The following is a 23,744-nucleotide window of genomic DNA, read 5'->3' on the forward strand; positions in this document are numbered from 1 at the left end:
TGGCAGCAGAGATGGTGAGTCACTGCTGACCAGCACCTCCCCTTGAATTGATCTGAACGCATTCCTAGGGGCTTGCTTTAGAGATGCAGATGACCCTGGTTGGCAGGAGGTGCCATTATTAGAAAAAGCTCCTTATTAGAATGCGTAGATGAGAAGCTCACTTCCTCTTTTGGTGCAAAAAAGTTAGGAAGAAATCAGAACTCACCATTTGCTCTGATTTTTCAGCTTTGTCTTTGATGTCTTTGATTTTGCCAAAGAGCTGCTGGATAGCTTTCTGAGCCTCTTCAAGTGCCTAGAGTAAGAGAAACACAAGAAAAACAAGAGGCAGCTCGTGACAGCACCAGTCACTACGCTGTAATCCATGCTAGGCATAAAAGAAATTTCCATAAAGCTCTCCTGACTCGTTGTGCTTATGCCAACGATTTTTCTGTACCAAAATAGTAGAGACCTATAGCGTCTGGTATCTGCGTACAGGCAAACACTCGGGACTCTTACCAACGTGCCTCACAAAGTTTTAACTTAAAACTAAATGATTCCCCCCATCTCAGTAATTACTGTACACGTTCCTGATAACAGCAAATAGGTCAAGTATATCTCTGTGTGTGGGTGTATGCAAGCAACCATGCAGAGTGACCTTCAAAGCCTCCCACAGAGGGACGGGATAGCTCTAAATTGGGGTGAGGGAAAGCTCTGGACTTGGAAGTTCCAGATTGTGCCTTCAAAAAAGTCTGAACCGTCAATGGGGACTCCAGAACTGCAACAAATCTTAAAGACTTTCATAGTAAGTTATTTGAAAACCAATGAAATGCACTTAGAAAGGAAGGCTGGACGGGGCACAGTGGCTCATGCCTGTAATCCGAGCACTTTGGGAGGCCGAGGCAGGCGGATCACGAGGTCAGGAGGTCGAGACCATCTTGGCTAACACGGTGAAACCCGTCTCTACTAAAAACACAAAAAATTAGCCGGGTGTGGTGGCGGTGCCTGTAGTCCCAGTTACTCAGGAGGCTGAGGCAGGACAACGGCGTCAACCCGGGAGGCGGAGCTTGCGGTGAGCCGAGATCGTGCCCCTGCACTCCAGCCTGGGAGACAGAGCAAGAATCCGTCTCAAAAAAAAAAGAGGGGGGGGCACTGAATGCTAACGGTGGCTCACACCTGTAATCCCAGCACTTCAGAGGCTGAGGCAGGAGGATTGCTTGAGCCCAGGAGTTCAAGACTAGCCTGGGGAACATGGCGAGACTCAGTCTCTGAGGAAAAAAAAAAATTAGCTAGCCAGACATGGTGGCACACGCCTGTAGTCTCAACTACCTGGGAGGCTGAGGTGGGAAGATTACTTGAGCCTGGGAGGTCAAAGCTGCAGTGAACTGTGATCATGCCACTGCACTCCAGCCTGGTGACTGAGCAAGACCTTGTCTCAAAAAACAAGCAAAAAGCTAATGGTGAGCCCAGTATTTCCACTGACATAAAAACCTGCAAAGACGGATGCTATACAATAAAAGTATTACAACACGGCTGCAGCTTCTGCCAGGAGGGGAAGCAACATGAGGGCAGTTGTGAGACGTGGAGCCCAGAAAGTGTCTGTGAGCGCCAGCAGCCTGTGGACGTGCACAGACCACATGCACTGTAATAAAGACTATGAATTCCTGTGGCAGTTATAGTACTAGGCACGAGTCGGCATCTCCTTAACTCACTCCTTCAGTCATTCAATGAGTATTTACTGAATGCCTCCCATACACCAGGCTTGATTCTGAGCATTGGGAATCCAATGGCAAACAAGACAGTATGGTCCCTCTCTCTATCCTCAAGGAACGAACTTACTTTGAGAAGTAAGTAAGGGGGAGGAGATCCTGGAAAAACAACAAAATAAAGAAACAAGTGTGTCTTTATTTTGGACACACAGGTGTTCCTAAGTGTGACAGGTGTGGTGAAGTTATGTGGAGTGATGAGAATAAGGCAGATGGTGGTCACGGAAGGTCTCCTGAGAAAGAGCACGAGAATCAGGGCTGCGGGAGGAGGAGGTGTCAGAATTTGTAGATTTGGAGTAACAGGATTTTTTTTTTTTTTTTTGACATGGAGTCTCACTCTGTCGCCCAGGCTGGAGTGCTGTGGCGCCATCTCAGCTCACTGCAACCTCCGCCTCCCAGGTTCAAGCAATTCTCCTGCCTCAGCCTCCTGAGTAGCTGGGACTACAGGCGCCCACCACCACACCTAGCTGATTTTTTGTATTTTTAGTAGAGATGGGGTTTCACCGTGTTAGCCAGGATGGTCTTGATCTCCTGACCTCGTGATCCACCTGCCTCGGCCTCCCAAAGTGCTGGCATTACAGACATAAGCCACCACACCCGGCCTGGAGTAAGAGGATTTTAAGCAGAGAGAACAGCAAATGCCAAAACCCTGACAGAGAAAAGACCTCAATGTTTTGGAGGTCCAAAAAGAAAGACAGTAGGTGGTAGTGTAATATCGCAGTGGGAAGTGTCTAGAAATAATCTGGAGGGGTAGGCAGGAGCCAGGGCATGGAGGGGCTCAAAGCATGAGCATTCTGGTCTAAGTGAAAATGAGAAGCCACTGAAGGGTTTTAAACAAGGGAGAGATGTACAGTTTACTTGTATAAAAGACTGTCCTGGCTGTTATGTGGCAAGAGAGTTGTGCAGGGGCAGGAGGGAAAGCAGGAGTGAAAGGCCTGTGAAAAGTTGCTACAGCTGTCCACACGAGACGGTGGAGGTCTAGACAAGGCAGCCGGTGTTGACGGGAAGACACAGAGCGATTCAGGGTTTCTAGGAAGCTCTAATGCATAGGACTCACTGATGGACTCTGAGTGGGGAATGAGGGTGAGGGAAGAACCAAGGATGACTCCCGGGTTTTGGTTCACTGACTGAACTAGGGAATGCAGGAGGAGGACGGGTTCGACAGGCAGATGTGTCGTGGTGGCTGGGAGGGAAGAGTCCCACCTGCAATACGTTAAGGGCGCCTGTGCTGTGTCTGGAATGTGTCCCCAAAGTCATGTGTTGGAAACATAATCCCCAGTGCAAGGGTGTTGACAGGCGGGGCCTTTACGAGGTGACCAGGTCATGAGGGGTTTACCCTCATGAATGAACAAATGGCATCATCCCGAGAGTGGGTTCTTGATAAAGGATCTGTTCAGCCACTTTCTCATGCATGTGCACACTTTCTTGCCTTCCACCTCTGCCGTGGGACGACGCAGTGAGAAGCCTTCTCCATAAGAAGCCCTTGCCAGATGTGGACCCGTTGGCCTTGAACTTCCCAGCCTCCAGAATTGCAAGAAAGAAATCTCTTTTCTTTATAAATGATTGTCTGTACTATTCTGTTACAGTAACATAAAACAGACTAAGAAAACTGGTATCAAGAAGTGGGCTATTACTATAGTAAATGCCTGAAAACATGGCTTTGGAACTGGGTAATGGACAGACGTGGAACAGTTCTGAAGTGAATGCTGGAAAAAGCCTGTATTGCTGTGAACAGAGTGCTAATGGGGATTCGGCTGACGGGGATTCGGCTGAGGAGGATTCAGCTATGGGCTCAGAAGAAAAACAGAAATGCAGAGAAAGTCTGGAACTTCTTAGAAATGACTTAGTGGTTGTGACAGAGTGTTGGCACAAATACAGACAGGAACCTGGGCACGGTGGCTCACGCCTGTCATCCCAGTAGTTTGGGAGGCCAAGGCGGGTGGATCACCTGAAGTCTGGAGTTCAAGACCAGCCTGACCAACATGGTAAAACCCCATCTCTACTCAAAATACAAAAATTAGCCGGCGTGGTGGCGGGCGCCTGTAATCCCAGCTACTCGGGAGGCTGAGGCAGAAGAATCACTTAAACCCAGGAGGTGGAGGCTGCAGTGAGCTGAGATAGCACCATTGCATTCCAACCTGGGTGACAAAAGCAAGACTCTGTCTCCACCAAAAAAAAGCTTACTTGAGATCAAGTAGAGACATCAAGGTAGACATAAGATTCTGGAGCTGGAAAGAGAGGTGATAGGCTGGGATTTAAATTCAGAAGTCATTACTTTAGAGATGATATTTCAGTCTGTAAGATTAGAAGAAGTCATCTAGGAAGAGAGAATAGACAGAAGAGAAGACGGCACAGGGCTGACCCTTTCGTATGCCAATATTCCAATGTCTAACATAAAAAAAGCAGAGATGCAGAGAAAAACCACCAGTGACATGAGAAAAAATCAGGGACAATGGGTGTTACAGAAGCCAAACAAAAGTGTCTGAAGGAGGAGGAAAGAGTGATTGTGCCTTCTGTTGTTAAAAACTCACATAAGATGCCAGGTGCGTTGGTTCATGCCTGTTACCCCAGCACTTTGGGAGGCCAAGGTGGGTGGATCACCTGAGGACAGGAGTACAAGACCAGCCTGACCAATATGATGAAACCCTCTCTCTACTCAAAATACGAAAATTAGCTGGGCGTGGTGGCGGGCGCCTGTAGTCCCAGCTACTCAGGAGGCTGAGACAGGAGAATTGCTTGAACCCGGGAGGCAGAGGTTGCAGTGAGCCAAGATCATGCCATTGCACTCCAGCCTGGGTGACAAGAGCAAAACTCCGTCAAAAAAAAAACAAAAAAAAAAAAACAAAAAAACCTCATGTGGATCATGAAGTCAAGAGTTCGAGACCAGCCTGACCAACATGGTGAAACCCCATCTCTACTAAAAATACAAAAATTAGCCAGGCATGGTGGCATGTGCCTGTAATCCCAGCTACTCAGGAGGCTGAGGCACGAGAATCGCTTGAACCCAGGAAACAGAAGCTACAGTGAGCCAAGATCATGCCATTGCACTCCAGCCTGGGCGACAGAGCGAGACTCCATCTCAAAAAAAAAAAAAAAAAAAAAAATGAAGACACCTGCTACTGATTTTGACAACAGGGAAGTTGTTGGTGACCTTGACAAGAGCAGTCTCAGTGCAGTTAAGGGAATGGACAGCGATGAAAGGATGAAGCAGAGGCTGTGGTCACAGAGCAGGCCAGCAAAGGATGGCTGTGGGCTGAAGCCAGTCTGCCACATTCATCACCTATTTTTGTAAACAATGTGTTTTTGGAACACAACCAAACCCATTTGTTTAAGCATTGTTTATGGGGATTTTGCCACACAATGGCAGAGATAAAGAGTTACAACAGACACCATATGGTCAGTAAAGGCTAAAATATTTACTATCTGGCCCTTAACAGAAAGTTTGCTGACCCTGGTATAGACTTTTTTTTTTCCCCAAGAAGTTTTTGCTATGAAAAGGGAAGAAAAATCGGGCAATAGATGGGGTAAAAGGAGTAATTTTTAAAGATGAGAAATGCTTGCATACATCTGCTTGGGAATGATTTAGCAGGAGAAAAATTTATTTGGGAGGGTAACGGGTTAATTATAGAAAAGGACTTTTTGAAACATAATGTTCTTGAATTGTTTAGTGCAAGGGACCCCAAGCCCTGGGCCGTGGGCCAGTACCAGTCCGTGGCCTCATAGGAACTGGGTTGCACAGCAGGAGGCGAGCGGCGGGCAAGTGAACAACCGTGACCTTCTGAGCTCCCCTTCCTCAGATCAGCGGAGGCATTAGATTCTCAGAGGAGCGTGAACCACAGCAGGAGGTGAGCGGTGGGCAAGTGAGTGAGCACGACCGCCTGAGCTCCCTGTCCTCCGATCAGCGGGGGCATTAGATTCTCAGAGGCGCGCGAATCCTATTGTGAACAGTGCACGCGAGGGATCTAGGTTGTGTGCTTCTTAACAGAACCAATCTAATGCCTGGTTATCCGAGGTAGAACAGTTCCATCCTGAAACCGTGTCCCCCTCCCCAGTCCATGGGAAAACTGTCTTCCAAAAAACTGCTCCCTGGTGCCAAAAAGGCTGGGGACCACTGGTTTAGTGTATGAGTATTAGCCCTTTAGCAGGGTTATAAGTATCCTTTAGAATGGGGACCAAGGATATGAACAGTATTCCTGTAAAGCCTATAGCTAAGCCAATCATCCATCTACTTTACCAGGGACACGCTGAGTTTATGACGCAGTATTAGTAGCTCCCTTTCCTTCTCAAAGTGACTCTGGTGATAAATCACACGGTCACCTCACCTACAGCATCTAACCAAGGCTACAGCACAGCGGGACCTTGGCAAATATCACCCGCTGATTAAAAGCACCACGGTGCACCTGTCAGAGTGCCGGTGCTGAGGCTGCTGCTCTGAGTAAGTGTGCTCGTAACCATTCGTCTAACTTCAGGCACCACCATGAGCGGTGGTTCAAAATCACAGCTTCAGGCTTTCTGTAAGTGTTCTCTATTTGGCTTATACAGAGTCTAATGTCCAAGAGGCTACATGGGATCAGTAAATACTAAACCCACTGAAGCCTTCTAAAAAAGGTTGGATCATGGAGTTAAAAGTACGACAGAGGCCTCTGTAGGCAACTGACCACCAGAAAGGACTGATCTTCTTGGACGCAGCTTGCATGGAATTCTGTGACACTGCAGGTCATGTCATGTTATGGGGATATGCTAATGGGATCAGAGCCACTGCATTCTAGCCAAACACCCCAAAACATGACATTCAGCTAAGAAAGGCAAAAAAGGGGCTAAGTTATACGCTGAGGTCTCACGTCTGAAGATGCCTGCATGATCCCATCTCAGAGAAAGGGTTTCTATTCCTTTCTCTCGTATGTTAAACCTGGCATCCTACCAGAACTGTCTCTGCTGAAGGTATCGCTTTTTTCTTCCAGCAAACACAATCTTACATGTCACAGTCTCCAAGACAGATAAACTATCTGCCAGACTTTTCTCTGGATGGAATGCTTTTGCTTGTTATAATAATGTACCGAAGTTGGGGCAATTTAATATAATTCATTTTGCAGAGTTTAAAAAGCTCCTCTGAAGTATTCACGCTATCAAGCAAGTCCATTCTCAACACATACCCTAATATTTGACATCTAACCTCTGATCATCAGTCATATAGAAAGAACATTGTTTTGCAACTGGAAGAATCATATGACCTACAAGAAGTTAAGGGTTTTTAAGAAATACCAAAATACCATTACTACCAGGCTAATCAGAAAAGGTGCTGAAAGAATGATTCTGGCACTGTCCCTAGACACTTTTTAAAATAAAAATGTGGTTGGCCGGGCTGGGGGGCAGTGGCTCACGCCTATAATCCCAGCACGCTGGGAGGCTGAGGGTGGATTACTTGAGGCCAGGAGTTCAAGACCAGTCTGACTAACATGGCAAAACCCCGTCTCTACTAAAAATACCAAAAAAAAATTAGCTGAGTGTGCTAGTGCACGCCTATAGTTCCAGCTACTCAGGAGGCTGCGGCACGAGAATCACTTAAGCCCAGGAGGCGGAATGAGCTTAAGTGAGCTAAGATTGTGCCACTGCACTGCACTCCACTCCAGCCTGAGTGACAGAAACAGACTCTGTTTCAAAAAAAAAAAAAAAAAAAAAGTAGGCCAGGCACAATGGCACACACCTGTAATCCCAGCACTTTGGGAGGCTGAGGCAGGTGGATCGTGAGGTCAACAGATCAAGACCATCCTGACCAACATGGTGAAACCCCATCTCTACTAAAAACACAAAAATTAGCCGGGCGTGGTGGGCATGTAATCCCAGCTACTTGGGAGGTTGAGGCAGAGGAATCGCTTGAACCAGGGGGTCAGAGGTTGCAGTACGCTGAGATTGCGCCATTGCACTCCAGCCTCGTGACAGAGTGAGACTTCCTCTAAAAAAAGAAAAGAAAAAAAAGTAATAATAAAATTAAAAGGTGGCTACTTTCCATTGCAAGCTGTATGTGGATTAAAAACAGAACTAATCACTCCTAAAAATGTCTGCATTTAATCTACCCCACTAGAGTTTCTGAACAGAACATAGGAGCTACAGCCTATATCTAAAGGTGTTCTAAAGCGGCGACTATCGTGGCCCTCTTTAGGACTCAAATTCTATAAACACACAGCCTGCATCCGAAAGCGTCATAAAGCAGTGACTGCGTTTAATCTGCCCCTACTGGAGTTTCTGAACTGAGCACCGGAGTCACAGCCTGTATCTGACAGTGTTATAAAGCGGCCCTCTTTTAAGACTCAAATTCTGTAAACAGGAGATGAAAAGCAACCCAGTGAATGAGCCCAGAAGGTTCAGCAAAGCCCGTTTCAGTATCTCCTGTTTCTGTGCATCCTAACTGTAGCCGCCACTCTGAATCTTCCTTGCCTCCTGGGGGAGACTCTGAGCAGGCTCTTAAAGCCACAGGAGGTGGTGTGTGCAGAAGATAAGGAGTGCGGAACCTGGCACAGACTCTACTGCTGTCTTCTTTCTCTTTTTTCTTTTTGCAGAACTGTTGTTTGCCACCTTCGTAGACAGAGGGGCTCTGATTCACTGGAAATGCGTTAAGAAACAAGCGTCCTCTCTGGCTCTGAGGTGCATCTAATTTTGCAGTTTGCACTATCAGAGAATTATGCTGCCTTTATCCTGTGAGTCCGCAGGCAGCCTTTCAGAGATTTTAAACTGAGGTCCCTTTCGCTGGCTTTAGACTGTTCTGTGAAAAATATAAGGTGCTATTATTCAAGGTTACTGGGAAGAAAATTAGATTTTTCCACTATTTTGCTACCATTTCTGTTTTCCAACTTAACATCTACCTGCTGGTTCCCTTTTCTTTTCTATTATATGGAAAAGCAACATGCTGGGCCAGGTGCAGTGGCTCATGCCTATAATCCCAGCACTTCGGGAGGCCAAGGTGGGCAAATCACCCAAGGTCAGGAGTTTGAGACCAACCTGGCCAACACAGTGAAACCCTGTCTTTTCTAAAAATACAGAAAGTAGCCAGCCATCATGGTACACACTTGTAATCCCAGCTACTGGGGAGGCTGAGGCAGGAGAATTGCTTAAACCTAGGAGGTGGAGGATGCAGTGAGCCAAGATTGTGCCACTGCACTCCAGCCTGGGCAACAGAGTGAGACTCTGAGAAGAAAAGAAAAAGAAAAAGAGAAGGAAAAAGGAAAGAAAAGAAAAAAGGACCCAGCACTTTGGGAGGCCGAGACGGGTGGATCACGAGGTCAGGAGATCGAGACCATCCTGGCTAACACGGTGAAACCCCGTCTCTACTAAAAATACAAAAAATTAGCCGGGTGTAATGGCGGGCGTCTGTAGTCCCAGCTACTCGGGAGGCTGAGGCAGGAGAATGGCGTAAATCCGGGAGGCGAAGCTTGCAGTGAGCTGAGATCCGGCTACTGCACTCCAGCCTGGGCGACAGAGCCAGACTCCGTCTCGAAGAAAAAAAAAAAAAGAAAAAAGGAGAGAGAGAGAAAGGGAAGGGAAGGGAAGGGGGAAGGAAGGAAAACAGAGAGAAAAAAGGAAAAGAAGGAGAAAGAAAGAAAGAAAGAGAGAGAGAAAGAAAGAAAGAGAAAAGAGAAAAGAAAGGAAAAGGAAAAGGAGAGGAGAAAGGAGAAAAGAAAGAAAAAGAAAGGAGGGAAGGAGGGAAAAGAAAGAAGAGGAAGGGAGGAAAGGAGGAACGGAGAGGGGGGGAGGGAGCAAGCAACATGCTGTATGAGTTAAAAGCAAGGGATTTTGAACTAGCAGACTGGGATTCAAATCTTGGCTCTGCCAGTTACTGTGTGATTTCTGTCAAGCCTCTTATCCTCAAGCAGTTTCATAATTTCCAGAATGAAAATTCTATCAGCTACCTGAAAGGTAGTAAGGAATATGAGAGTAGCAAATATCTTTGGAATCGTTTACCCAACACTCTTCCCCTCCGCATGCGAAATCTTCCTTTCACCGTGTTTCTACAGTCTGCTGTCCAAGAGCTGACCGGGCCCTCGTTGGACCAGTTTTCCCATGATTTTTTTTTTTTAGGCGGAGTCACACTCCGTCATGGCACGATCTTGGCTCGCTGCAACTTCCGCCTCCTGGGTTCAAGTGATTCTCCTGCCTTAGCCTCCCAAGCAGCTGGGATTACAGGCACCCGCCACCACACTCAGCTAATTTTTGTATTTTCAGTAGAGACGGGGTTTCACCGTGTTGGCCAGGCTGGTCTCAAACACCTGACCTCAGGTGATCCGCCTGCCTCAGCCTCCCACAGTGCTGGAATCCCAGGCGTGAGCCCCCGGAATTAGAATTGGGAAAAAGCATTTGTCTCTTGCGAGTGGTAGGAGTCCCAAGATGTGAAAATGAGTTAGAGAGCAGCGAGGTTCCCCAGGAAGGGGAGGAGGCTGGACTACAGGTAGAGATGATGAAGCCGACACACACACACACACAGACACTGAGCGTTACTCCAGTCTTTGGCTTCAGGTGTTTGACAAGCCCAGCGGAGACGCTGTTCTTCTGATGGTCAGACTTGTTCAACTTCTTCCAACGAGACATAACAGGATCCTTCCTAATAATCCCCGTTTTTGCCTAAACCTGTTTGAATTGGGATTTTTGTCATCTGCAACCAAGACAGTCTCGAATGAGTTCATAAAGCACTCGGCTCATAGAAAGTCCTCACTTAATGGCAACTATGAGTATTCCCACCTCTCTCAGATGGAGTAGGGTATTTCAGATGAGACTACCCTCTAAGAATCAAAGGTTGTCACTCACCTTTCAGAGCTCTGTAAATAAGATAGCTAAGTTCAGTATTTGCAGGCAGACTCAGAAGAACGGCTCATGGATTAAGAGGATGGAATTTTCGAACCATGCTGAAAATGAGGCATTCTCCAGAAAAAACTGGTCTTTTGTTCATTCATTCAATTAAAGAGTGAGTGCCTATTACATGTACTGTGCTAGATACTGAGAGAAAAAGATCACTAGCCAGGGGATGTGTCTTTAAAGGGACTGTAAGGAATACACCTCTGAATTATAAACAGCTGTCAGACGACAGCAATACAAAGAGCCATGAATAAAGAATGGAAGCAGCCAGACGCGGTGGCTCACGCCTGTAATCCCAGCACTTTGGGAGGCCGAGGCGGGCGGATCACAAGGTCAGGAGATCGAGACCATCCTGACTAACACAGTGAAACCCCGTCTCTACTAAAAATACAAACAATTAGCCGGGCATAGTGGCGGCGCCTGTAGTCCCAGCTACTCGGGAGGCTGAGGCAGGAGAACCGCGTGAACCCGGAAGGCAGAGTTTGCAGTGAGCCAAGATCACGCCACTGCACTCCAGCCTGAGCGACAGAGTGAGACTCTGCCTTAAAAAAAAAAAAAAAAAAAAGAGGCAGCATCATTTGGAAAGCCAGGCGGTGCTCCAGAGAGCAGACACACAGATGAGTGCTACCACCTCTGATAAGCCCTTACCACATCCACTGAGGGTGTACACCGAGGGTTAAGTAGCCTCTATTTAGAGAAAGTCTCTTCTTTTCTTACTGCTGACCACCCTGGCACCACTGAGAGTGTTGCTATGGAAACAAGGCATCCCCAGCTGAAACAGAGGTGCTTCAGCCAGCCTCAGCAATGGTAACAATGCAGCCCGCTCCCCACGATGGTGCTCAACAGCAGCAGAGGCTGCAGGATTCCCACAGCCACAGATGGCTGCACATCTATAACTCTGTGCGTCCCTACACGTCCGAGAACTCAACCAGGACCACCCTGGTCAAATGCCAGATGGCGCCCATCAGATGAGAATCACTGATGTTCACACAAATTCCTCCATGGTCCATGCAGGAACCTTGAGTATAAAAAGGCTTTATTTAGAGCACAGATTTCTTTCCAAGTTTGTGAACCAAAAACCAAAGGCCTGTAAAGAGCAAAGGGAGTCATTCTCACCTTATTTGTTAAAATGTTCTGTTCCATGTAAGTTACTTTTATTTATGATTTCTGCAAACCAGATCCACTGAAAATGTGAACCAAAGAGCTCATTTTTATTGTTTTTAGGAGACAAGCCAGAAATTAAACTCACAAGACGAGGCTGGGAAACAAGTTCAGCAGTGCCCAAATAAGACTAAGCATTTACATTCTAAAGTTCTGCCTATGTCTGTTGTCACCCCTAACTTAAAACAAGTTAGCCCCGAAATAGCTAAGAGTGACGGATGCGTTCCTGCAGCTTCCTCTGATGAAAGGTAGCCCCTGAGGATGAGAGCATGTCAAGCAACACCTCCAAGTGCAAAAGAGAAGGAAACGTTTAAGCAAAAGTTTCTGCTGCTTTTGCTGAATGAAAGGTAAAGAAATTCAATATTTTTGGAAATGGGGCACACTAAAAGGAACAACTTGTCCAAGTTCAACAAACTACGACGCTTCCCAAACAGCCAGGACTCTCACAAAGGACGACGTTTCCCAAACAGCCAGGACTTCGACAAAGGACGACGTTTCCCAAATAGCCAGGACTCTTACAAAGGACGACGTTTCCCAAATAGCCAGGACTCTTACAAAGGATGACGTTTCCCAAATAGCCAGGACTTCCAGTTGCCAAGTTCGAGGTTACCAACTTCATTCTAATTCCCCATATCTTACTATTACTTCTCATTTTAGTCACTTAATAACTTTGACCTATATTGTAAGTCTTCATTCAGGAGAAAACATCCTTTTGCGGTGACAACTCGATGTTCCCTCAGCTGACTTTTTGAGATACCTTCTGTACCAAATGCCCTTCAGGCTGTGAGCATTCATCTGCCTGCTATTTCTCTCTTCCTGGTTCACTTACTCTCTTCAGGGCCTCACTGGTGCCTGTATTTCAGCAGCACAGGTGTGCGGAATACACAGAGTTCTCTTTTCAACCTGGGTTCTTCTCTCAGTCCAGTTTCTTCATTGTACTGAGAGGGACAAAGCTGGCTAACAAGGCCATGGTCATCGCCATTATTTGGACAGTTAGCCTTCCAGGCTCCACAGCAAAACAAGTGGCTCCCAAATCTGCTTTTAAATGTTTGTCACCATTTAAAGATAATTTAGTATGGAAAAATATGCAGCATACTGGGAATGAGAAAATCTGGATCTGTGATTAACTCGCATAGTGTGATTTTGGGCACGTCACAGAACTGACGCAGGCCTACCTCTTCACCTGTAAAATGCGGAGAAGAGCATCTACGTGGCCTAATTCACACATCTTTGTAAAGATGTGAATCGAATAAATCAAGTAAAATAATATATGCAACAAGGTAAACATTTATAGTGTAATAAAACATTAGCATTACAGATCAAGACAAATGACTCAAAATGTTATGTTCTGCAAAAGTGACTCAAAATGTGTCTTTGCTTACAGTGAATGAATCAAGAAGGACAGATCACCCTTGCAACAGTATACCCTTAATTACAGAGATCTGGAAAATTCCAGGGCGGACAAACCGTCTTAGAACCTGCCCACAAGACACCAGTCACCAGAAATCTCTAAAAGACTAGAATCTCTAAGTCTTCATGAAAAAAAAGTTTAAATTTCTGACTTATAAGAAGTAGCACTTTGCCTAGCCTATAATTCTACTGTTATCACAGGAGTAGGAGTGGGCTGTGTGTCTCGACCGTTCCCTTGTGACTAGGAACAAGAAAAGCTCAAGTACAACAAGGAGACGGAAGTTAAGAATTCAGTCTGAGATGGGGTAAAGACCCCTCAAAAACACCTTTTCTCCTGCTTTAAAGACAGTATTTCAATCATCAAACTTACTTGGGGCCAGGCACAGTGGTTCACACCTGTAATCACAACACTTTGGGAGGCAGAGGCAAGCAGATCACCTCAGGTTGGGTGTTCGAGACCAGCCTGGCCAACCTGGTGAAACCCCATCTCTACCAAAAATACAAAAATTAGCCAGGTGTGGTGGTGGGCACCTGTAATCCCAGCTACGCAGGAGGCTGAGGCAGGAGAATCGTTTGAACCCAAGAGGCGGAGGTTGCAGTGAGCTGAGATCGCACCTCCATCCTGGGCGACAGAGTGAGACTCCATCTCAAAAAAAAAAAAAAAAATCTACTTGGTAGTAAGTATATCTCCAGAAGAAATGCCCCCCTCCAAATTGGGGGTCATTATGAAAGTGGTACTAATAGATTTTTGCCTAACATCCATATTCCAGGTATCACATACAATACCTAGAAATTATCACAGCATCTGTTCTGTCTACAATACAATACAGAAACAGAAATTAGAAACCCTGGCGTGGGATCCAATAATATATGGAGGATGACAAGTTTCTGATGTATTTTAGAGCTTTAATCTAGACGACTACAAAATACCAGTCCGAAACAGATGTATTATCTTTGGTTTTGCAGAACTACTCTCCTTCCAGAGGAGACCTTGGAGTCCAAATTGGAGCAAAGGAGATGTTATAGTTATTGACTCTTGAAAATGGAGACTGACAGATGGAGATGCTGACGGCACCACCACAACACCGAATCTGGGCTCTTCCCAATACTGTTTCTGAGGATGAAAGAGGGAAAAGGAAAAAGGAGGCCAAGTCCTTCCCTGAAGACGGAATTCCAAATTCCCATCCCTTGTACAAACGTATCCCAGTGACTTCTGGTATCAAGGACCTGAAATCCAGAAGGCTTTGCTCTGCTGGCAGTAACACCGCAATGTTTCTAACGAACAACCTCAAACCGAGAATGGAATTTTCCTCACACAGTTTCTAACTACTAGCAATCAAAAGCGAGAGTGACCTGAGTACCAGCCAAAGCAGTTACAGTAGTGATGAATGGCATTTTCCTCTTGAGATGCACAGTCTAGTTTGAACTTGTGACTGCCTCTAACACGGAAATAAGCAGATGGCGAGTCATGCTTGACCTTCTTTCTTGGCTCCTGAAGACTGCCAGTTTATATGGAGATGGCTCAGAAGAACAATAAACTTCAGTATTCCTTCTTGGCACATTATTTTCCTAAAACTATTTTCAATAATCATGTTGCAGAAAAGTGGGACTTGGCGTTTCTAAGGTCAGGAAGGAAACAGTCCAACTGCTGGACTAGTTAACTAAATAAAAGAAAAACTCAAGTGGTTTTATTTTTGCGGGAGAGAACATCTCCATGATGAGGCACTGCATACAAAAGCTTCAGATTCTTGCTAATCAGAAACACGTTGTCTATATTAATTAAATGAAGACAAAACAGATGCTTGTGTTAATGCCCCTGAGTCTGTGGAGAGAGTGAATCTGTGAAAGTTCAGAACAACATGGAACAATGTTTCTAAAGAGATGAAATATTGCAATGATTAAAAATGACCATGTGACCCAGCAATTCCACTCCAACGTACCCAGCAAAAGGAACCGAAGCAGAAACTCCAACAGGTATTTGTAGGCCAGTACTCACAGCAGCACTGTTCACAAAAGCCAAACGGTGGAAACAATGCAAGTGTCCACGGACAGAGGAATGGATACACACCATGTGGTCGGCCTACACCACGGAATACTATTCCACCATAAAAGAGAAGAAAGTGCTGATACAGGCTAATCATGGATGAATCCTGAAGACAACAGAAGTGAAATACACCAGATACAAAGGGTTGAATATTGTAGAATTCCATTTATATTAATATAAAGTACCCAGAATAGGCAAATTCATAGAGATAGAAAGTAAAATAGAGGTCGCAAGAGGTTGAGGAAAGTGGGCAGGGGAAGGAATGACTTAATTAGTGGTTTTAATGGTTACAGAGTTTCTATTTGGGGTGATGAATAAATTTCAGAAATAGTGGTAGTGGTGGTTGTACATTATGAATGTAATTAATACCACTAATTATACACTTAAAATGTTAAAATGATAAATTACGTATTTTTTATATATATATATATATTTTACACGGTTTAAAAAATGTAATATCAAAAACCACTGAACGGTATACTTCAAATAGATGAATTATATGTGAATTATAACTCACAAAGGCTGCTAAAATATAGCTATATAAAAAATCAAAAAAGGTGATATTTACTAAAGTGAAATTTAATAAAATTTTTTAAAGCATCACCAATTACACCAAGCGCCATGCCAAGAAAAAAAACCAGGCCAGGTGTGGTGGCTCACACCTGCAATCCCAACATTTAAAAGGCTGAGGCAGGAGGGTTGCTTGAACCCAGGAGTTCAAGACCAGTCTGGGCAACACAGCAAAACCCCGTTTCTACAAGAAATACAAAAAAAATTAGCCAGGTGTGGTAGCGTGTGCCTGTAGTACCAACTACTCAGGAGGCTGAGGTGGGAGGACTACTTGAGCCTGGGAGGTCGAGGCTGCAGTGAGCCATGATTTTACCACTGCACTGAAGCCTGGGTGACAAGAGCAAGACCCTGTCTCAAGAGAGAAAAAAAGCCAGGCCCAGCGGCTCAACGCCTACAATTCCAGCACTTGGAGAGGTCGAATGAGGCAGGTGGATTGCCTGAGGTCAGGAGTTTCAGACTAGCCTGGCCAACAGAGCAAAACACCATTTCTACTAAAAATACAAAAATTAGCTGGGTGTGGTGGTGTGCGCCTGTAATCCCAGGTACTTGGGAGGCTGAGGCAGGAGAATCCCTTGAACCCAGGAGGCGGAGGTTGCAGTAACCCGAGATCACGCCACTGCACTCCAGCCTGGGTGACAGAGTGAGACTGTCTCAAAAAAACAAAAACAAAAAAAACCCATAAAAATAAAAATAATAAAAATTCTTTTTTTTTTTTGATACAGAGTCTTGCTCTGTCACCCAGGCTGGAGTGCAGGGGCACAATCTTAGTTCACTGCAACCTCTGCCTCCCAGGCTCAAGCAATTCTCCTGTCTCAGCTTCTCGGGTAGCTGGGATTACAGGCATGTGCCATGATGGATGCCCGGCTAAATTTTTTTTTTCTTTTTTTGAGACAGAGTCTCACTCTGTCGCCCAGGCTGGAGTGCAATGGCGTAATCTCGGCTCACTGCAAGCTCAACCTCCCAAATTCAGGCCATTCTCCTGCCTCAGCCTCCCAAGTAGCTGGGACTACAGGCACCTGCCACCACGCCCGGCTAATTTTTTTGTATTTTTAGTAGAGATGGGGTTTCACCGTGTTAGCCAGGATGATCTCCATTTCCTGACCTTGTGATCTGCCTGCCTTGGCCTCCCAAAGTGCTGGGATTACAGGCTTGAGCCACTGCGCCCCGCCATTAAAAATTCATTTTTAACACTCAGGAGATGCGGCCAAAGTGGCATTCAGAGAAAAGCCATACTTTTAAGTGCTCTTCTTACACAACAAGAAGGAAAAGGAACATAAAGACAACAGAGATGAAAGCAGTAAAATATAAATGTACAGAGTAATGAACTGAAACAGGAAAAGAGTAGAACTGACAAATCTAAGTGCAAGTCCTCTGAGAAGACCTAAAGAAATTCTGGCTGGTTTAATCCGGGATTGGGGGTGGGGCAAAGAGAAAACACAACATTATGAATGGAAAGAGAGGCTGGGCGGGCGCGGCGGCTCACGCTTGTAATCCCAGCATTTTGGGAGGCTGAGATGGGAGGATCAAAAAGCCAAGAGATCAAGACCATCTGGCCAACATAGTGAAACCTTGTCTCTACTAAAAATACAAAAATCAGCCAAGTGTGGTGGCACGTGTCTGTAGTTCCAGCTACTCAGGAGGCTGAGGCAGGAGAATCGCTTGAACCCAGGAGGCGGAGCTTGCAGTAAACCGAGAATGCGCCATTGCACTCCAGCCTGGGCGGCAAGAGCGAGACTACGTCTCCAAAAACCAAAACAAAACAAAAAGAATGGAAAGAGAATATAAACAGAGAATTGGAAAGGATGAATAAACTTAAACATCTGAGTAAAATTATTTTCAAGAACAAGGACTTACTAAATCAACTCAAGAAGAAGTGGAAGACATACATATAACCACAGAAATCACAGAAAAGGCTGCAAAGGAACCAATCTCCCAAAAGGCACTTGACCTTGCTAAAGGGCCAATCAAGGTATATTATTTATAGTCTGATGTCTCTGAAACAATTTACTATTTAAAGGGTCTCTGTGGGTTGCAAAAAATGGGAAGCATCCCAGTTTGTTTTACAAAGTTGACAAAGGCCAAGCATGGTGGCTCATGCCTGTAATCCCAGCACTTTGGGAGGCTGAGGTGGGTGGATCATTTGAGGTCAGGAGTTAGAGACCAGCCTGGCCAACATGGTGAAACCCTGTCTCTACTAAAAGTACAAAAATTAGCTGGGTGTGGTGGCGGGTGCCTGCAGTCCCAGCTACTCGGGAGGCTGAGGCAGGAGAATCGCTTGAACCTGGGAGGCAGAGGTTGCAGTGAGCTGAGATTGCACCACTGCACTCCAGCCTGGGAGACAGAGTGAGATTCCATCTCAAAACAACGACAACAAAAACTGACATAAACTTGATACAAAATCTAACAATGATAACCAAAAAGAAGAAAATTTCAAACTAATTTCATTTTTTAACATGAATCAAAATCCCAGATAAAAATACTAAAATTCAACAATATATTAAAAAGACAATACACAATGGCCCAGTAGGCATTTAAAAAGGTTAAATATTTTAAAAAGAAGGAAAACAAAAACTTAAGCCAATCAACAAAATGAAAAAGCCCTGTGACTATATTCAGTAGATGCTGAGAGGACATATGATACAATCCAACATTTATTTTCTGGCAAAAGTGCTTAGTGACCAAGATCGTGATGATCACTCCTTAAGAGTCAAAGAATCGGAAAACAAGACAACATTACACTTGGTGTCAGCTCCAGGAGAGAAGGGTCTTTTGCTTTGTTCACTGTGTTATTCCCAATGATTAAAATAGTGCCAACCACACAGAAGGTGCTCACTAAGTACGTACTGAGTGGGCAAATGAACAAATGCACTGCGCCAAGTGCCTGTCATTAAAATCAAGAACAAATGGCCTGCCATCCCCACTCCTACCTGAGACTAAAGAGCACATCTAAAACCTTTTCATCTCCGAATTTCTTTATACCCTTCAAAGGGTTTATGTAGGTTATATTTACTGACATATACCAATGTTGGAGATTAAAACTGAGAAGTTTAAATAAAAAATATGTATCTATTAACCCATTTAAACATGACAATGATAAATACATTACATGTTAGCATAAATCACATGTTTTTTGAAAAATAACTATATTTCCCCCAGACAAAACAAATTTGATTTTTTGTTTGAGAGGGAATATTGCTGTGTTGCCCAGGCTGGAGTGCAGTGGCATAATTTTGGCTCACCGCAACCTCCGCCTCCCGGGTTCAAGCGATTCTCCTGCCTCAGCCTCCCAAGTAGCTGGGACTACAGTCATGCGCCACTACACTCGGCTAATTTTTGTATTTATAGTAGAGACACGGTTTCACCATATTGGCCAGACTGGTCTCGAACTCCTGACCTCATGATCTGCCTGCCTCGGCCTCCCAAAGTGCTGGGATTCCAGGCGTGAGCCACTGTGCCCAGTCTACAAAACAAACTTCTTGAGAAGAGTGGCACTGCTGGTGTGTCTCTGCAAAAATCTTTAGTGTCTGCTCTGACAAACACCAGCTGGGCTCCCATGCATGCTTCTGTATTGAATCTGTTGTGACATGTTGTTTTGGTTGAAAATATGAAGAAAATCTGGCTTCACATAGATATCTGGAGTTAGAAAAGGAAGAAATACTTTGATACCCATCTCTTTCTCTATTTAGGCTGCTGTTAATATAACCAAATACTTTGAACTGGGTAATTTCTAAACAACAGAAATTGTTAACAGTTCTGGAAGCTGGAAAGTCCAAGATGCAGGCACCAGGAGATCTGGTGCCTAGTGAGGGCCCTGTCCTCATAGATGGAATCTTCTGTGTGTCCTCACATGAGGGAAGGGGCAAACCACCATCCTTCAAAAGTCTTTTATGAGGATACTGATCTCACAGATGAGGGCAGACCCCTTGTGACTCAATCACCTCCCAAAGGCCCTGCTTCTAAATCCTGTCACAGTAGGGATTCAGTTCCAACACAGGAATTGTGGGGGACACCAACATTTCTGTGTTGTGATATGTTGTTTTGGTTGAAAATATGAAGAAAATCTGGCTTCACATAGACATATGTAATTAGAAAAGAAAGAAATACTTTAATACCCATTTCTTAGTCTATTCGGGCTGCTATGAATAGAACAAAACACTTTAAACACAATAGCCCTTTTCAGGTACTTGCTGATAATCCTTTTTTAAACTACACTAAAACTCAAAAAGTGGTAGATTCTTGAGGATTAGTCACAAGGTGGAATCTGAAGTTTCATTAATGAACTTGCCATACTATGCTGCATTAAAAGCCACTGATCAGCTATGCGTCTGCCTAGGATGCAGAATGCCAGAAAGAGTGCTGCTCTTACACTAACAATGAAGAAAAAGGAAACCAAAAACCACAAGTTTTCTTGAACCTGCAGAGAGCTAATGGTAACCAAGTATCCTAAAATCCAAGAAGGAAGGCGCTCCCCAAGGAAAGACCAGACAGGAGACCGTCTCCCACGTAGCAGGGCATGTGAGGAAGACAGGGGTGTGCCACACAAGCAGGCGAGAGGGCCCAACTAAAAGTTTTAACAAGCTACTAAAGGCCAAGTGTGGGCTGGCGCAATGGTCGGGAGGCCTGGGAAGTGTGAGCACAGGTGGGTTTGCACCCACTCTCAGGCTCTTTTCCAAGACCTTCACTGGGTGTTCACGAGGAAAAAATGGGGGCACTCTCTCCTCTTCTACACAAAATGCCCGGCATTCAATAAAAAATGTGAAGACACATATATGCCAAAGAGGAAAAAAAAGAAGAAAGGGAAGAAAGGAAAAGCAACCCATTGTTAAGAGACAAAGCAACCTACAGAAGCTTTCTCAAAGAAGAGCCATTTGTTATAACTATTAGATACGTTACAGAGCAGGGGATTTTTAAATGACAATGAATAATATGTGAAAGAATCTGGTAGAAAAGGTGTTTTACATGAATGAGCAGATGAGGAATTGCAGCAGAGAGCAGGAAATTGTAAGAAAGAGTCAAAGGGAAAGGCTAGAAAAAAGGACACAGTGTCAGAGCTGAAGAATTCCTTCAAGAGCCTCATCACACCCGACACAGCAAAAAAAGGATCAGTGAAGTTTAAGGTGGGTCAATAGAAAGTACCCAAACTGAAAAATAAAGAGGAAAAAAGAAAATAAAATCCAACACATGCAGGACAGTATTAAATGTTCTAAAAGATACGTAAGTTGAATTCCAGGAGGAAGAGAGGACAGAACAGAAACATTTGAAGAGATAACGGCTGAGAATTTTTTTTTAAGCGAAAGGCATTAAACCACTGATCCAAGTGCTGAGATCCCAAGCAGAATAAGGCTTGACTTCTTAGCAAAAATGAAAGCTAGAAGACAAAGACTGACATTTTTAAAGTACTAAAAACAAAAAAAAACAACAACAAAACTGCCAACCTACACTCCTAAACCAAGCAAAACTCTTTTAAAAAAAAAAAGCAAAATTAAAACTTTTCAAGCAAAGAAAAGCTGAGAGCATTTATTGCCAGCAGACTGTGTTATAAGAAATACTAAAGGACGTTCATGAGGCAGAGGGAATATGGTACAGAAAAAACCCAGATGTAAGGACATAAAAATGAGAACTATGTGAGGTGACAAATATGTTAATTTGCTTCTCTCTACGCTATTTTACTGTCTATATGTATCCTATGTTATACACCGTAAATATGTACAATACAATTTACTTCTTAAAACATAAAATAAAATAGCTGGGTGTGCTAACAGACGCTAACAGTCTCCGGCTACTCAGGAGGCTGAGGCAGGAAGATCACTTGAGCCAAAGAGTTTGAGGCCAGCTTCGGCAACATGGCAAGACCCCATCTCTTAAAAATATAAAATAAATGTAGAAACTTGAAAACTGAACAATAAAAATATTTTAAAATTTATTTTTGGCCGGGCGCGGTGGCTCAAGCCTGTAATCCCAGCACCTTGGGAGGCCGAGACCGGCGGATCACGAGGTCAGGAGATCGAGACCATCCTGGCTAACACGGTGAAACCCCGTCTCTACTAAAAAATACAAAAAACTAGCCGGGCGAAGTGGCGGGCGCCTGTAGTCCCAGCTACTCGGGAGGCTGAGGCAGGAGAATGGCATAAACCCAGGAGGCGGAGCTTGCAGTGAGCCGAGATCCGGCCACTGCACTCCAGCCTGGGCGACAGAGGAAGACTCCGTCTCAAAAAAAAAAAAAAAAAAAAAAATTTATTTTTAATTACTCTGAAAAGCAAAAATAGCCACAGGGATGGCGTTCATAATATACAAAAACAAGACGTGGGACACAGTGGAATGCAGAGAGGATGTGAGGAAGGAGTCGGAAGTCTACTATTATAAGATTCTTACACTACATGGGAAGTGCTGCAATGTCATCATTGTGGTATCAGTGACAACATTACTGTGATAAAGACACATATTGTGAGCCTAGGACTAGGAAGTACAAGAACAAACAGAAAACGAGCAAGATTTAGATTTAAATCCAACTATACCATGGGAACAAAGCAAAATACTCACTTTCACCAACTTTATTCCATATCACACTGTAGGTCCTACCAGAGTAACAAGGCAAAAAGTAAAATTGCCTTTATTCATAGGTAAGATGATTATCTACTTTTTAAAAATCCCAAAAGCCTACAAAAAAAAATTCCTGAAACTAATAGGTAAGTTCAGCAAAGCTGCACAGTATAAAGTCAATAAATAAAAATCAATTACATTTCCACAACTAGCAAGAGACAACTGGAAATTTAAATTTTTAAGAGATACCATTTATAACAAAAACCATAAAATATTTAGTATAAATCTAGCAAAATATGAGCAAGATCTATATACTAAAAACTAGAACACACTGTTGAGAGAAACTAAAGACCTAAATATATGACGAAATATTCCATGTTCATACATTGGAAGATTTAATATTGTAAAGATGTCAATTCCCCCTCAATTGATCTATAGATTCAGTGTAATCCCAATCAAAGTCCCAGAGATTTCTTTTCTTTTTTTTTTTTTTTTTTGAGACGGAGTCTCGCTCTGTCACCCAGGCTGGAGTGCTGTGGCCGGATCTCAGCTCACTGCAAACTCCGCCTCCCGGGTTCAGGCCATTCTCCTGCCTCAGCCTCCCGGGTAGCTGGGACTACCGGCGCCGCCACCTCGCCCGGCTAGTTTTTTGTAGTTTTTAGTAGAGATGGGGTTTCACCGTGTTAGCCAGGATGGTCTCGGTATCCTGACCTCGTATTCCGCCCGTCTCGGCCTCCCAAAGTGTTGGGATTACAGGCTTGAGCCACCGCGCCCGGCTTTTTCTTTCTTTTTTTAAATCAACAAGTTGGCCAGGTGCAGTGGCTCACACCTGTAATCCCAGCATTTTGGGAGGCCGAGGCGAGTGGATCACCTGAGGTCAGGAGTTCAAGACCAGCCTGGTCAACATGGTGAAACCCCGTCCCTACTAAAGAATACAAAAAATTAGCCAGGCGTGGTAGCTCACGCCTGTAATCCCAGCTACTCAAGAGGCTGAGGCAGGAGAATCGCTTGAACCCAGGGAGGGAAGGCTGCTGTGGGCCAAGATTGCGCCATTGCACTCCAGCCTGGGGAACAAGAGCGAGACTCTGTTTCAAGAAAAAGGAAAAAAAAAAAAAAAGACTAATAAAGGAAAACAGATCCCAATATCTATATGTATAAACAAAGAAGTCCTGATGATCTTGGCGTAAAAACTGCCTTGCTTTAGAGATGTGATGAGAGACAGAGAAAACAAAGACAGATGTGCTTAACACAAACAGCTGGAGTGGAGAAGGGGGGGCAGCTCTGAGTCTTAGAGCCAGGAAGGGAAGACTGGAGTTCCAAGAGCCTGGCTTTTCAAACTAGTGTTGAACAGGCAGCGGAGGCTCCCTGCAGTGACTCAGGTATCAGGTCCTTCTGTTCATTAGAATATGGCATCCAGGCCGGGCGCAGTGGCT

General features: G+C 44.6%; 1 protein-coding gene across 5 annotated transcripts in view; it reads right to left on the reverse strand.

Annotated features, from left to right (window-relative positions):
• VPS53 (VPS53 subunit of GARP complex) overlaps positions 1-23,744 on the reverse strand; it is a 171,721-nt gene that overhangs the window by 119,481 nt on the left and 28,496 nt on the right. For 4 of the 5 annotated variants that reach the window (XM_023193352.2, XM_023193356.1, XM_023193355.2 and 1 more), the window contains one exon: positions 206-292. The exons of the other annotated variant lie outside the window; for it this stretch is intronic. In XM_023193352.2, coding sequence (XP_023049120.1) covers positions 206-292 — 87 coding nt within the window. The remainder of the gene's footprint in view (positions 1-205; positions 293-23,744) is intronic. 5 annotated transcript variants of the gene reach the window in all.

Source organism: Piliocolobus tephrosceles, chromosome 16 (genome assembly GCF_002776525.5).
Source record: "Piliocolobus tephrosceles isolate RC106 chromosome 16, ASM277652v3, whole genome shotgun sequence".
In the NCBI taxonomy this organism is placed as follows: domain Eukaryota; kingdom Metazoa; phylum Chordata; class Mammalia; order Primates; family Cercopithecidae; genus Piliocolobus; species Piliocolobus tephrosceles.